The sequence below is a fragment of the Rhyacophila brunnea genome, unplaced genomic scaffold (genome assembly GCF_057557595.1).
Source record: "Rhyacophila brunnea isolate RB1 unplaced genomic scaffold, BYU_Rbru_1.0 scaffold_13, whole genome shotgun sequence".
Classification (NCBI taxonomy): Eukaryota; Metazoa; Arthropoda; class Insecta; order Trichoptera; family Rhyacophilidae; genus Rhyacophila; species Rhyacophila brunnea.
The window spans coordinates 26,438,420-26,455,850 of record NW_028232785.1 but is presented as its reverse complement, the minus strand read 5'-3'; the positions used below and the strand labels follow the sequence as shown (position 1 = coordinate 26,455,850).

General features: G+C 34.4%; 1 protein-coding gene across 1 annotated transcript in view; it reads left to right on the top strand.

Annotated features, from left to right (window-relative positions):
• LOC147077097 (cholesterol 7-desaturase nvd-like) overlaps positions 1–17,431 on the top strand; it is a 31,558-nt gene that overhangs the window by 3,609 nt on the left and 10,518 nt on the right. Inside the window, exons 3-5 of the mRNA XM_085941428.1 lie at positions 1,410–1,578; positions 10,527–10,728; positions 15,884–16,072. Coding sequence (XP_085797554.1) covers positions 1,420–1,578; positions 10,527–10,728; positions 15,884–16,072 — 550 coding nt within the window. The 5' untranslated portion in view covers positions 1,410–1,419. The remainder of the gene's footprint in view (positions 1–1,409; positions 1,579–10,526; positions 10,729–15,883; positions 16,073–17,431) is intronic.

The following is a 17,431-nucleotide window of genomic DNA, read 5'->3' as shown; positions in this document are numbered from 1 at the left end:
AAAACAAATAAGTATGACTGACAAAATTTAGTGTGCACTATTTATGTCGAATCTTAACAGCCTACCTCCACCCTTCGACACTGGCCTGCCTACCCTCACTGCAAACTAAGTGGAAAGCTAATCCATTGATAATATATGTCGAAATTCTTGTTAGCTATTAAGAAATTTTATATCTCTTGATAATGGCATCTACGAAGCGAGCCCGAAACGTTGAGGAAAAAAGGAATAAATACACGCGGTGAAAACCCAAGAATCAATTAGGACGATAAAATAGGTACTAATTGTTATTTAGGGCCGCAGTTTGTGCATCACTGATCTAAAGTATCTGCAAGCTAGTACATGCGACACAGTGGCTCCGAGGTATTTTACCACGTTTTTATTAGCTCGTATTCTTGTTTGTTCGGTGGTTGTTTGTCCAGTACAAATCTTGCAATCGATTTTTAACTAACTTCCCGATTAACTAGATATTTGAAACTTTTAGAATATACCAAAACATGGCGACAATGCATTCTTTTAATACCTTTAACCATTTTTAAGCAGAATTGAATTCATTTTCAATTAATTCTGTTTTGTATGCAAAGTTAGGTACTGTTCGGTTATCAGGAATACAGCGGAAAACACATTTTGAAAATAGCCGTTAAACTGGATTATTTGTTAGGTTAACCTAACCAAACCTAACCTAACCTAACCCAACCTAAACTAACCCAAACTAACAAATAATCCAGTATATCGGGTATTTTCAAATTGTGTTTTCCGCTGTATTCCTGATAACCGAACAGTACCGAAAGTTATTATTGTCGGTTGCCAAGGGGATCCTAGCAACTAAATTATTAATATTATACGTGCGTTACTATGGAAATCAATATGAAATGTCAAAATGACATTTCAATATTCTATAATATTTATTCAGTATTTCTATCAAGTACAATAAAAAGTTTTTTATTAATACATAGAATTGTCAAGTTTATATGATTCAACCGACTATAGATAGATACAACAGAAAATTAAAAAACGTGGTATATAAAAAGTTCTTTTTATCTTGTAATTATGTTAGTTGAGGGCTTGAAATGGATCGGAGCGCACCGGAGCGCCGTTCTTGTTCGTGAAATCAGTAAAATTATCGCTCCTTCTCGTGGAAAAAATAATTTGACTGAATGAGCTAGATAAGCCATATATAATAGAAAATTTAATACAATTATTTTTATAAAAAACACATACAATTTGATAAATATGTGAATATCTTCAGAAAACTGTCGACCGCTCCGGTTCGTAAAATTATCCATTTCAAGCGCTGTGTTAGTTGTTTTTTTTTTTTAAATTTTAACCGTGTTTATTAGTGTAAACCAGGATTAGGTAGGTCTTTCGAAAATGTGGTTTTAACAATTATTTTTATTATTTTTATTTTTAAGGTCGATTGCCATGGATTGTCAAGGCCAGGACCGGGTCGCAGCCGGTAAACAAGTGACGGAGGAAATTAATTATTTTTACGACGCACAGTACTTCACAGCAACCGTATTAATATTATGTATTTTAATATTTTTATACAAAAAAATATGGATTCCTTTCGACTACCAACAGGTTATAAAAACACATCATATAAATATTCATAAATGTCAAAGATTGAAAGAATATACATGTAGGTACATGTTGCAAAGTTGAGAAAATCAAGCCAAAAATTGAATAATAATATGCGGTTATAAATTTTATTTTTACTATTTTGTATTAGGTTATATATTTTTTGACCATGTCCGATCCGATCCAAATAAGACTATAATATGGGCATCTACAAAGTGGTGATTTGTATGTATTACAAGATTTTTGTTTTTGAAGTTATACTTCTTTTGGCGCGTTTGGGATCAGAGTGTATTTTTGGCGTGTGACATGTAACACATTTTTTTTAACACGAAAAAAAACACACTCGATTGGATTCGAACCATCGATTGTTCCGTTATCAGCCGAATGCGCTACCTTTACGCCACAGTATGATAATGCAATCGTGACGATTATACAGTATAATATTATAGTTCAGAATTGTTCCGTTGCCTAGGCAGCGAATTTATTATTGTCAGCCATTTGCAATTCCTTACGTAAACAAACTATTAAACGCCAGAGTGACAGTTGGTACTTAAAATAAAAACAACGAGAAACCATTTTATAATTTAGTAATATAAGTTAAAGTGTGTAGAAATAAACCAACGGCGATCCAATAAGCGGTCCTTTTTCTTGAGTGTGTAATTTAACAAGATAATTAAGAGCTAGTCAAAGAATCTAGTTTATCACAAGGTCTGTTACGCCAAAGAAGTATAACTTAAACTCAACTTACTCAACAGTAAGCTTTAAAATTTACGTGCGTTGTCGCTTTTGTACCGCTTCGAGACGATTTATGTATGTAACGTACTGTGGATGTTGGATTATGTTGGATCTTAACAGCCTATTTCCACCCCTCGCTACTTTTCTGGGTATGGGGAATATAACTGGGAAAGTGCGGTATTCCGCGATTGAAGCAACGAGCTGATCTAAGTAGTAGACGAGATAAAATAAATGTGGAATAAAAAAGAGTTTTTCTTAACTCTCCCCTTAAAATTATTTTTAAAATATTTTGGATATTTGTGCAAAATGCCTCCCCTCCCAACTCATTTTATTTTGTACGCGACTGTCGTCCGTACGTCAATGGAAGGAAACGAAAGAACACACAAAAGAGAGGTGCTGTTAAAACATAGCACTTTTTGACAGTTCAGATGGTAAACTTAATAATATATGCATTGCTCGCAGTGCTGTCTTGTTACTTGTAAACGTGTTTTGATGTTGTTTTTGACAGTTGAAATGGATAGGTGGTACCCGGTTATCTTAATTTAGAATAATTGCATTACTTCAGTCCAGGGGGAGGGCAAACTGGTATTTTTTGCGGCCCGCCATCATTAATAAATTGTACTTCTGATTATGAATAACTATTTTATAATTATTTTTTTTTAAATATTAACAATATATTAAAATTTGAAGAATTTGTTGTTTTGTAAATGTATTATATCAGTACGACTTCCTTGCGTCTTGTCTCAGACTATGTAACCACTATTTTATACGTTGAATATCGTGACACATTTAAATACTTTTAACTCCGCGTTGCAAGGAGAAAAAATTTATGCCCATGATATCGTAAAAAGTTTGAATGGATTTCAATTAAAACTCAAGTTATTCCTTCGACAACTATCGAATAACAACGTGGACCACTTTCCAACTTTGAAGTTGCTGAATATATCAGAATATAAATTTGAAGAATATGGTAAAATTATTATAGCTCTGAATGATGATTTTTCACAAAGATTTGGTGACTTCCGAAAAACTGAGACAAGTTTAGCAATAGTACGCAATTCATTTTCAATAGATATTGATAGTGTACCGACAGAGCTACAACTTGAGATTATTGATCTGCAGTGTTACGCTGATTTAAGAGAATTGCATCGTCGTGAAGAAATCTCCAAATTTTACGATGCCCTTAATTCAGACAAATTCGACCAACTTAAAGTTATGCAAGAAAAATGTTCGCTATGTTAACAAACATTTTCGATCATGAACCTCAATAAAAATTCTTTACGATCAAATATCTCCGATGCCCATTTACAAGCAGTTTTGAGAATATCAACTACAAAATTAACACCCGAATTTAAAAAAAAAATTTAAAACATATTTATTTTTCGTGATAATAAAAATAGTGTAAGTATATCTAAAAATGGTATCTTACTTGTGGCCCGCCGCTCATTTTGAATTCTTGAATTTGGCCCTCCAGCCAAAAAGTTTGCTCCCCCCTGCTTTAGTCAATAATTATTATGTTGTTGTGGTTTCATACCTGTACTGAATAACTTAAAAACAACTTGGTACCTGCTATTAATAATTGGAATGTAGGCGACCCATTTTAATAATATTGAGTGTGCCAATGTCTATTTTTCATTCTGCAGCTAACCTAACCTAACCTAACAAATAATCCAGCATATCGGCTATTTTCAAAATTTATTTGCCGCTGGTTTCCTGTAAAGTGTAAACCGACATGAACCACGTTTTATTTAGACATTAATTTTATCTCAGTACTTACGACTCGAATAAAGTTGGACAACCATATATTTCCGATACGATATTTCACGGTGTGATACGGCGAACTGCATACGTTCAGGTTTCCGGATACAAGAATTTGAATGCTTTCATTATTTTTTTAAGCTAAGATGTCGGCATTCTTCAACGAATCAACCGCGTCGTCTGCTTCACTGAAAAACGCCACTGCACTCAAGAGTTATAATATTCGTATTCGTTCTTTCGTTTGCCGCCCACAAGCAACGCGTGACCTGCCTACAGCGTTGCCAATTTAGCGTTTTTCTTGCCAGCATTTTTCGATAGGCATCTGGCTTGCAAAAAACGCATATGGCTTGTGGCGTTTTTACTAGCGTTTTTTGATGCCTCCAACAACTTTAAATGTGTTGAAGAAATGCTAGATATTTAGTTAATTTATTTTCATGCGCATCATATTTCTGACTATCAGATACTTATAACTTATAACAGGACTTAATACCTATTTTAGTGAGAAATAATTCACGATAAAACAATTTCAATGTTTCATTTTTCTCCTGGCTGTTCTGTTTTGTCATGTTCTGTTTTGTCCGGTTACCAAAACAGAACAGCCAGGGGAAAAATGAAACATTAATTTTTGTGGAATCTATTAAGGTTAGGTTAGGTCAGGTCATTATTTCGTTGTACCTAGTCACCCAATCATTTTGAACATATTATATTATGTTGATTAAGACGAGATATCCTAAGCTTGCCGGCAGACGGCAAAGCGAAGTTTCGGATTCATCCGCCAAACATCGTTTGCGTTTTGTTTGCGTTTCGTTTACGGCGATATAATTATCGACGGTGCTGTCCAAACATCTGGACAGAGAAAACACAGTTTTCAAGGAGATTCATAAACGCCTTTTTTTTTAAACTGCACCCTGCTGTGAGAGTATTTATCTCTCATTATAGTAGCGTACAAGGGTAAATAAATCAATATAAAATCAGTACATAATATTGCATTATACCTACATTTATTTTCCCACTATTGCTTCTTTTGGAGCTGGACTGTTTTATATCGAAAGCGTTTTGAAAATTACCTATTATTGAGCCTATTATGTATCATCATAAACTTTGTCTGATCAATACTATCGACCGAGGGTACTTGATGGAGTTTGAATTTAAATTCTAATTGATTTAAGTTTTGTACTATTATTATTTATTAATACAATAAAAAAAAGATTATAAGTTAATACACGAAGAAAGGGTAAAAACCTTATTACCTAGATACCCACTAAGTAAAGGATGAAGTATAAAAACATAATATTTTGAATAATTTGAATACTTGCATTGTTTCTAAAAACTTGTTGTAAATACTATTAATACATTCGGTAGGTAAGCAGTTTTAGTCCCGTTTATTTGAGGCCTTCTAGCGATTAGGAATGCAGAAATTAGGTATATAATTTGATTTATTAAGGCGTATTGAAAATCTATCAATATAATAGAGATAGGACAATTTCAATATTAAATTTATATTTTTCCTGAAAGGTCATAGTTATACTTATCGTTGTTCTGTTTTGTCTTCGAATCTCCGCGTATATAATTATTATTAATCTAAAAGGTATGTTATTTAATTATATAATATGTCTGTCATACGCTCTCGTCTTCAATCATGAAACGAAACTTGAACGCCGTTGACACAATAATATAGCTATTTGTTGCCAATTTTGAAATATATTTCTGTTAAAATGTTTAATTTTACACGTAGCAACATTTTTTCGAATTTTGAACTTTTTTCGATAAGCGAAATAAGTATTCAATAAGTAAATTTTAATGTAATGTCAATTTTATTTTTACAAAATCTAGCTTTTTCCCCTGCCAAATAGCTTGTTTTCATACCCCGTCTTGCATCAACAACGTTGGCAACACTGCCTGCCTACCTCCACGGTACGTCCCTGCAGCCGGCTTTCATGTTTATAAATAAAACTATCAATTACTCAACTTAATTAATCGTCACTGTTCTGGCAGAAGACACTAATTCGAAAAAATGACATATTGAGTTAGTACCAAAATGTTCTTCTTTCTTTCTTTCAAACTTTACCGTCTGGAAACCTTCTTAATAAATTAACAGTCTTTATTTTAAAGTCATCCTTTTTACGATTACTTAATAAACTCACATGATAGACCATTATTTCAAACTTTTTAACAACTTCAAAGTCAAATTACTCAAAACTAGTATTCTCCAGTTAGTGTGTTCTGCCAGAACAGAGGCGATTTATTTTATTACTAACCAGTTTCAGGACCTCTAGAAATTGTAATTATTATCTGCACTTGCTATAATAAGTTCTTAAAATGAGTTTTCCTAGTTAGTATAATATTAGAGATGTGTTCGAAAAACGTATATTTTAATATTGTGTTTCTTTTCTTCAATATTTTTTAGTGTTTTTTAAATTTTATTTCTTCTAGGATTATAAAAATAATTATGGTAAACCCACCTTTACTCAATTCAATTCAATTCAATTCATTTATTTTACATATTGTGGACATTAAAAATTATAAGTTTAAGACGTTCACAACATGACATTTAGAAACAACGAAATATTATTAAAACAATATTAGGTACATAACAAAAGAGATACATAAGTATTAAGTTATTCTACAGTATAAATGTGTAAATACAAAAAAATTATATAGGTACAAGGAAGTACCTACACCGGATGAGTTAAGCAGACCCTATTTTAATAATTTATAAAATAACGTCCACCTATACTCATCCTCACGTAGATGGAATATATCAACATCCGAAGCGATTTGGTTAAACAGAGTTATTGCCCTCCTAATCGGCATCACCAATGGCAGGTTAGTTCTGCTCCTCGGGAGAACAAACAACTGATGCTCCCGATTTCTAAGATAGTTATCAGGGACACACAAATCAATACTACCAGAATGGCAGAGTTCTCATTCACACCACGTATAAGTCGAAAAAAAATACGTGGCCAAATATTGATATCTTCTAGTACTTAAACTACATTATGTAAGCATACCTAAGAGAAAGTCAGTCGGATAAAGCCACGGATAGTATCCATATAACCTCAAATAAAGGAGTCTCAAAAATTTCTTTTATACTCGCTCCACCATAAGGTCATATTTCAACTGATGCGAGGCCCAAATAATCGACCCACTATCAAGCCGGCTTCTCACTAAAGAATTATAAAGAATTTTTAATACAGTAACATCTGATTTATGTAGGTACCTTTTCAATAATCAAATAAAATCGGCCTAAGGCAATACTTCTACCTACCAGAGGCACCTAGCGGAAAAATACGAAGCTATTGTGTATACAATTTAAACTTTTTGTAATATTGTGAGGAGAAGAAACAGAAAAGGAACATTTTTTTAATATTCATCTCATGTCAGCGATAGAAATTTTCTAGCCCGAGTTCGACTCACGGTTGAGCATTTTTTTTAAATATATATTTTAGTGCCTGTAGTCTTTTTTCATGAGAAATATTTATTATAGCCCTCGTAGTCCAGTGCGTAAGGCGCTGGTCTTTCATCCGAGGGCCCCGAGATCGACCTTGGTGAGGTCACAATATATTATTTAACTACCTATGTGATTTTCTCAAAGCCTGGCTGTATGTGACTGTTTCTATTCTTAGTAATAAAATTTAATACACTATTGTTAAATTACACTACTTTCATTGGGCACCGTGGCCTGTTGTAGTCTTAAAAAGAATATACGTATTATGTAGGTACTATGTTTAATATATTATATTATGTAACACCCACGATGGCGGCGCGGCTTAAGCGTCGGACTATAGCGACGTGGGTCCCAGGTTTGAATCCTGGATGCGGCAAGTACACATATTGTTTTTCCCATAGACTATAGATACATCTAGACGCCACCCGTTGCATTGCTAAATGAAGCCGCGTGCCGTGCGTTTGGTTTGTGGGCGAGCGAACGCATTCGTCTACTAATGTTCGAGACCATAGACCATTTCGCTAGTGCTTGCCCAAAGTGCTCGCACTAGACGCTCAGAATTAAAATATAATTTTCTATTTTTTTTACGTTATATAGTATTTTTAAGCGGTCAAAATGCAACCATTAGGTAAAGATGTCCATAATTTAAGTTATTTTAAAGAAACACTAGGTCACTGATATTAAAATATATAATAATATACAAATAAATTATCACGAACATGTATCAACTTACCTATAAAACGTAATACCATCTTCTTGCTTATCAGTACGGCTACCACATTTTAATACAACACACAGAACCATCTTTTCTGCTTAATTAACTAAAAATATTTACCACTGACTTTATGTTTAACACAAAAATAGCAATTTTAGCAACATGGTTATAGACGCTTAGTTATGCAATAAGCTCAGATTTGCCGGCAACATCGTAGAAAACCATCTCCCACATCTGTAAACCTTTTATCTTACTCTAGCGCGTGTCGCAGAGATTATAAGGGTACCGAATACTTTCTCCCTCGCACTTATGCATCGTTTTTGTTCAGGCCTTGGTTTTTCCATTTGTGTATGAGTCAGAGTATGGACTTAATAGGTTGAGCAAGTGGCTGACATCAATTTATCGTAAAAACAAAATCTGTTAATACAAACCTCCACTCTGTGGAGGCCCATACTTATGATCTTATTAGGATCGGATATGGCAAAAAAAACAATATATTTTTTAGAATAACCGGTTCCAGCATGCGAAATCGATGATCAAAAATTATACCTAACACAAAATCTGATTTAAAGTTGCGGCTTAAAAGATTACGGTCCTTGCTTCGATTCCAATATAATTATGCGGCTCTGATTATAGGTGGAAACAGTGAAGATCCATAGGGGTAGGCGGGGCAAGCGTTGCTAATTGGCGGCACATTATAAATAGCGGCAAATGTATATATTAATATTACATATTTTGACAGCGGACACGGTTATTTCGTTAGAACGTGTTGTTATATCGGCTGACAATGGCGGTTTAACGCACAGGCGAGAGTTTCACGAAGGGGCCTTCAAACATGCCAGCTCCTAAGACCTCCACGTAAAGCCTCAATTACATTGAGCTTCTTTACGAGCTGTTTGTTGGCGAATTTAAAAACGGGCGATTCAGCTACTGCGATTTGATGATTACACACAAAACTTTTCATTCGCCGAGAAGCCACAAGCCAGCGACTATTTTGACAGAACGTAGTTTGTTTTTTTACCGGGAGGTTGCTACTGCACTCTACTGCGCAGACGCAGTAGGCCTACACGCCGGCGTGTAGCGTGTAAAGTTGACCGGCTTTCAACTTTTCTCGGTAGAGTGTTTACAACCTGCTTGTTAGGTTGTTCGATGATTACACTGGGCGACTTTACAGGCAGATTATAAATTCGCCAAAAAACAGCTCGTAAAGAAGCTCAATGTAATTGAGGCTTAACTACCTAAAGACACCGATGTTTGAGAGTAGCTTTCGTTGGAATGCTCTCATCGTCTGTGGATGTTGTGTGCCTGTGTATTTTTATTTTAAGATTTCTGTTTGAGATTAAAATGAAAGGGATACGCATTTTAAGTCTGTTTTAGGGCGATACTATTCCTAGGGACGTCACTGGGTGGATTTTGAAATAGGTACAGAACATTCATTGACGGTGAGAGAATTTCCGATAAACCTAGGTACTCTCAAACATCGGTGTCTTTAGGCACATATGTGAGGGTCTGAAGAGCTGAGGTGAAGTAGTAGATACTGATAGGCCATATAACAAAAAAAATCGGTGCGTGTACTTATGTAAGCGCGTTAGAAGTTATACTTCTTTGGCGTAACAAAACAAAAACAAAACTTGTGATAAACTAGATTCTTCGACTAGCTCTTAATTATCTTATTAAATTACACACTCAAGAAAAAGGACCGCTTATTGGAACGCCGTTGGTTTATTTCTATATCTACACATTAACTTATATTACAAAATGATATAATTATTTATCGTTGTTTTTATTTTTAAAGTAATAACTGCCACTATGACGTTTAATAGTTTGTTTACGTAAGGAATTGCAAATGGCCGACAATAATAAATTCGCTGCCTAGGCAATGGAACAATTCTAAACTATAATATTATACTGTATAATCGTCATGATCGGAGTATCATACTGTGGCATACTGGTAGTGCGTTCGGCTGATAACGGAACAATCTGTGGTTCGAATCCAATTGAGTGCGTTTATTTTTGTGTGAAAAAATAAATTATGTGTTACATGTCACACGCCAAAAATACACTCTGATCTGATTTCTCAAACGCGCCAAAAGAAGTATAACTTCAAAAATCTAACACATTTATTTTTATAAAATATAGATAAAATTAGACAACTATTATGTAAATATTTTCGTAAAATTATCGAGCGCTCCGGTTCGTAATATTTTATATTTCGATCGCTACCTTCAACAGGCACCATTTGCCATTGGTAGATTCCATACAATCTCAAAGACTACAAGTGTATTCCTTTTGCAGGGTTTGCCAGGACGCGAAAGTGATGCGAAGTTTTCCTTTATTGGTGCATCAAAAGGTATTGTCACACGGGACCTGGCACGGTTAAGTGCGCATCTGAGGAAATCTGGCAACAAATTACCTCCGCCATACCCAAACGGATGGTTCGCTATTTTGGAGTCCAGTAATCTACGGCCGGGATGCGTCGAGAAAGTGGACTATTTAGGTATATTAAACTATTATTTTTATCTAGTATTTTTTGCGAAACATCGATGGTCGAATTCAGCTTGATTGCGTATCAACCCATCTGTGGCGAAGGGTGGAGGTAGGCTGTTAAGATCTACCATAAATAGTGCACATTGAAATTTGTCAGTCATACTTATTTGTTTTCATTGAACAAAAAATAATACATAATATAATAGATTTGGTATATTTTGGTCGATACGACAAAATTGTGCACCATTTTTCATTTATATTTATTTGTTTTCTTTGGATTAAGAATACTTACAAAATTATTATAACACATATTGTTGGTTCATTTTTTTTAAATTCATTAAACCCTGCATAAACCAAAGTACAATAGATAAAAAAATATTATTCTATCTATAAAATATTCAAAGTTATGTATGATTTAACTGCATAATTTTAGATATTTTATAGATAGACGAGTATTTTTTGACTATTATCTATTATAGAATGGTTTTCGCATGGTTTAATTGAATTTTTAAAACTAACAAACACCATTTCTAAAATAATTATAGTATTATTTCAATGAAAACAAAAATGTATGACTGACAAAGTTCAGCGTGCACTATCTATGGTGGATCTTAATAGCCTACCTCCACCCTTCGCCACTGCTAGATAGGATGGATAAATTGGGGTTGATCAATAATATATAAATTGTAATATGTATCCAGACTGGACACATAGTTCGAAGAAGGGACAAGCGTTGGACAAATCTAGTCATGCAGTGGTACCCAAGAGGTACAAAACGTCCGCAAGTTAGACCTAGAGGCCGCTGGATCGATGAAATGATTAAGTTCTGCGGAAGTAGGTGGTAACGCAACCTACAGGATCGAGAGAAGTGGAATCAGCTTGGAGAGGTCTTCATTCAGCAGTGGATAGATTCAGTCGGATGATGATATTGTAATGGTCGAAATCACTCTGATCGAATATTCTTAACAATGGTAGATAATTTGTAACTTAGGGTGTCGATTAATTGAATAAAACACAATTGTATTGTAATCAAGGCCTGAACAAAAACGATGCATGAGTGCGAGTGAGAAAGTATTCGGCACCCTTACAATCTCTGCGACACGCGCTAGAGTAAGATAAAAGGTCTACATATCTGTGAGCTAGTTTCCAAAAGTATCGCCATCAAATCGGGGCGAAACGCTTCACATAGCGTCGATAACTTGCGAGCTTGAGTTGCTAAAATTGATATTTTTTGTGTTAAACATAAAGTCAATGGTAACTATTTTTAGTTAATTAAGTATAAAAGATGGTTCTGTGTGTTGTATTAAAATGTGGTAGGCGTACTGATAAGCAAGAAGATGGTATTACGTTTCATAGGTAAGTTGATACATGTTCGTGATAATTTATTTGTATATTATTATATATTTTAATATCAGTGACCTAGTGTTTCTTTAAAATAACTTAAATTATGGATATCTTTACCTAATGGTTGCATTTTGACCGCTTAAAAATACTATATAACGTAAAAAAAATAGAAAATTATATTTTAATTCTGAGCGTCTAGTGCGAGCACTTTGGGCGAGCACTAGCAAAATGGTCTATGGTCTCGAACATTTGTAGACGAATGCGTTCGCTCGCCCACAAACCAAACGCACGGCACGCGGCTTCATTTAGTAATGCAACGGGTGGCGTCTAGATGTATCTATAGTCTAAGATTGTAATTTTATGGAGATATCATAGAGAGGGGAGTTATGTATCCATAACTACCCCTTGATAACTATCTTAAAAATCGGGAGCATCAGTTGCTAACTAACCTGCCATTGGTGATTATTAAATATGTAGGTATAAAATGGAAACGACGATTATGAAGGATTCAATTATAACCACAGCGAAGAAGAACGCACAACTGTGTAATTAAATTTGTGGGTCTATTGTTTGGGCACCGCATCAGTTGAAGTATAGCCTTATGGTGGAGAGGGTTCAGAAGAAATTCTTGAGACTCCTTTACTTGAGGTTGTATGGATACTATCCGTGGCTTTATCCAACTGACTTTCTCTTAGGTATCCTTAACATCAGTGCTCCGCAACCGGTGTGCCGTGAGACGATGCTAGGTGTGCCGCGGTACATTGCTCCCAAAAAAAAAACACAAATAATTTTAAGACAAGGATCTCTACAAATGTACCAGAGGAACTACCAGACCACCATTGAAAACAAACAATTAATTTTGGATCCGTTTCAAAAACATTTAACTTTGCTGCAAAAGAAATTTCATCATTACTTTCATACAATCAATACGACTGGATTCGAAACCCTTTTGCAAATAATGCCGAAAATTCTATAGAAGCGCTTTCTCTATAAATTTGAGAGGAATTGGTTGAATTGAGAAACGACGGGACACTAAAACTGAACTTCGCCGATGTTCCATTGGCTATTTAAAAGAAAAGTAAAAAAAGTCGCCTGTGGCGCTATTTTACTACGTTGGTATTAATATTTTAAAACATGCGATTGTAAGATACAATTTATTATTATGTCAATACTAGACAAATAATAAAATTGTTCTCACCCCGACAGCTAACCATAATTCAAGTGGATGTATTTATAAATACAAAAAATCGCTAAACATACAATCAATACCAATATTTTTCCTCGAACACCATTTGAAAAACGCTATTTTAGAGTATCACACTGTCTTTAACCTTAGCGATAGGTAGGGGGCCCGCCAAAGATCCTGGCCTGGGGTCCCTCTTCAGGATAAGGGGTCCGTGTTTTGGTGTATTAATTGTTTAACGTGTGGTGTGCCGTGGAATTCTTGGAAGACCTTTGGTGTGCCGTGGGTGAGAAAAGGTTGCGGAGCACTGCTTTACATACTGCAGTCTGCAATTTAGAAGATATCTATATTTAGTTTCGTATTTTTTTAGACTTATACGAGGCATAAATGAGAACTCTACCATTATGGGCAGTGTTGACCTGTGTGTCCCTGATAACTATGTTAGAAATAGAGAGCATCAGTTGTTTATTCTTACAAGGTGCAGAACCAACCTGCCACTGCTAATGCCAATTGGGGGGGCGATAACTATGTTCAACCGAATTGCTTCGGATATTGATATATCCCACTTGCGTGAGCACCAGTTTAGGTGGATGCTTTTTTATAAATTCTTAAAATATTTTCTCCTTCGCAAACTAGGTGTGCTTCTTTAAACTTCTATAGATGTATAATTGTATTTTCATTGCTTTGTAGTTTTTATTAGCTCGTATTCTTATTTATCCGGTGGTTGTTTATCCAGTACAAATCTGGCAATCGATTTTTAACTAACTTCCCGACTAGCTAGACATTTGAAACATTTAGAATATATCAGAACACGATGCCAATGTATTCTTTTAATACTTTTAGCCATCTTTAAGTAGAATTGAATTAATTTTCAGTTAATTATGTTTTGTATGGCAAGTTATCTCGGAAGAAATCCGTAATCCAATCCACTATTATTGGTTGCTAAGTGGGTGGTCCTAGCAACTAAATTATTAATAATATATACGTGCGTTACTATGGAAATCAAAATGACATTTCAGTATTATATATTTGTTTGTTTTTTATTTACTTCATATTATCAAGTACAAGTTTGAGCATACTGAGCATAATAATTGAACAGAAAATTTAAAAACGTTATTTTTATCTTGTAATTATCTCTTTATAGTAATGTTTCATGTCATGTGATCGTCCTCAACTTATAATTTGTGATGTCCACAGTATGTTAAAAAGTAAATTGAAATTGAATGATATTTAGGGATACTCGAAGGCAAATATTGTTAATTTATGTTTCGAAATGCATAGTCAAGATTGACATCAACAGTGTACTGCATGTATACATTCCGGCTTGACTAGAACGAGTTTTTGGGCTGAATTTACAACTCACATAAATAAACGATAATGTTGAAAGTCATTTGAGAAATTTGCATTTAGGTCTTCTGGCTAAAGGTTGCAATACAAGTATTACACAGTATTTACTGATACCCAGCGCTCGAAATGGAATAGTTTACAACCCAGAGCGTGTGAAAATTTTACGGAAATATTAACATGTGTATTTTATAAAAATAAGTACCTACTTATGTTAGATTTTTTATTATATATTATGATGGTATATCTAACATAGACGACCAAATTAATATTTCCACGAGTCAGTGATAATTTTGGGGATTTTATAAACCGGAATAGCGCTCCGGTCCATTTAGAGCCCTGCTGATGCCGAAATACCAGTTTTAAAATTCAAAATACCGGTATTTTTGTTATTAAGAAAGCAGTGATAAGTTTATTTCTTCGGAAGTGAATATAATGTTATTTCTTCATTACTTTCTACTTTATTACGTATTTCAATTAGGGATAGCAATATCGGTATTCTAATATTTATCTGTACCGAAATACCGGTTTTAAAAATCCAGAATACCGAAATTTTTATTAAAGAAAGTAGACATATTGTTAACTTTTTCAAAAATGAATTAAGTGTTATTTTTCTTCATTACTTTCTTATTTTATACTTATTCAAATTAGGGATTGTAATACAGGTATTTCAAAACCGGAATCAAAGTATTTATCAATACTGAAATACCGGTTTTAAAAAACCAAAATACCGGTATATTCGGTATTAAGAAAGCAGACACGTTAACTTTTTCAAAAACGAATTAAATGTTATTTCTTCATTAATTTCTTCTTCTACACTTATTCAAATTAGGGATTGCAATACCGGTATTTTAGTATTTATCGATACTGTAATACCGATTTTTTAAATCCAAAAATACCGATATTTTCTTAGAAAGCAGACATGTTAATTTTTTCAAAAAATGAATTTAATGTTATTTCTTCATTACTTTCACAATATGTATTCAATTTCTGGGTATGAATCAAATCGTGACCAACCTCACTTAATCCGCTTTTCAGGTCCGGACCGCCCCCTCCCAAGAACCAAAAAAAAATATCAAATTATCTATTAGAATCTAATACTACTCCTTCTTTCTCTTCGCTCAAGACCAAGACATTGTAATTGAGAATCATGACCTGGATAATTTGGCTATCGAGCAGTCTTCTCAACGGGGTGGTTCCACTCCTCTCAGCATTCTACGATACTCAAGGCTTATGTTAGATCCGTGACATCTGTGGAAGTCTCAAAAATATTGTCAATCATTTTTTTTCCCAGGAGAATGCCTAGCTGTGTTCAGAACTGAAAGTGGTGCAGTGCATGCATTGAATGCCTACTGTTCTCACCTGGGAGCAAACATGGCTGTTGGCGGGACGGTGGTAGGGGACTGTCTGCAATGTCCCTTTCACAATTGGACATTCAGCGGGGATTTGGGGAACTGTGTGTCCATCCCCGATGTGGAAACAGGTATGTATATACTGATTTTGGCGACACCATTAAGGCTATACTTCAGTTGAGACATGGTCTAAAAAGATCGTGACTAGGCGATGCGCAGATTGTGCAAATGACGCGTGCCGAACGAAATATAAGTTGTCATAAAAATTCAACATGCGTCTATTTAATGTCATGTTTATTGTTATATTACTAATAATAATGGTATATTAGACGCCATGACAAAACAAATCGACGTGCGCACACCTCTACTGTCGGTATCCGATTGGCGACGAGTGAGAAATTTCATCGCACCTACTGTTGAAAATTATTTGCCGTTTTACTAAAGTACGCTCTTAAATATTGCTGCTTTTGTTGTGTCCGGTATTTCGGATATTGGAAACGGATACGTCAAAAGCGGAAATGTATATATTATGATTATTGTATATCCGTGGAATTACTGCCAAAAATTGGTAAGTCTCAAAGTTATGTTATGGAATAATTGCAATTTTAAAGTTAGACATGCTAATTTCTTTGTGCTTTATGTGCATGTTCAATAGCGGATTGTATCAGTGACGTCCCTAGACAAAATGCCGCCCCTAGGGAGTGCCAAAATGCCGCCACATTTTTTTTTATACTTACAGTACTTTTTATCATCCTTTCATGACTCCAATATCTAAGAAATGTGTTGTATGGATACATTACTAACAATACCACTAAATCTAATTTAAGTGTCATTTCTTCTTCAATATACAATATTGCGAATCTACGATTTCAGATAGATACATTTAAAAATACGCCTGACAACTTCCAAAACTAGCCAGTAACTAGAAAACTTTTGGATAAATTTTAAATAATTGTAAGTATGTACCTACCTACCTACAATTCAAATATTATTTGCAAATCTACACGTGTCATTGCTGTTAACTAAGGACGTGACGTCCAAGGAAAATGGAAGTAAACAAGACATCGCGAACCCGACAAAAAAAATAAAGTCCTTTTAATACTTTTATAGTAATAATTAATACATTTTGTTTCCAGTGAGCTGAATTTTTTAATGGAAATATATTTCCGTTATTACTAAGTTTAGGTAGCTATTTCTATATATAAATAATGATTCTTTCCGCCCTTCGGGTAACTGCCGCCCGCAAGCGACGCTCGATCTGCCTACCCCCACGGGACGTCACTGGATTTTATCCGTTGTTAACAATAAATACCTAAATAATTATCAACTTATCAACTTTTGGCAGAAACCGCTCGGGCAATCTATTTTATATTACTTCAAGGCACTGTTTTATTGTGTTAGCAGTTTGTAGAAACAAAATCTTTGCCGATAGAGATGGGCACAAAAAATTTCACCAAAATATTATTTAAATTAATAAAATCAATGTATTA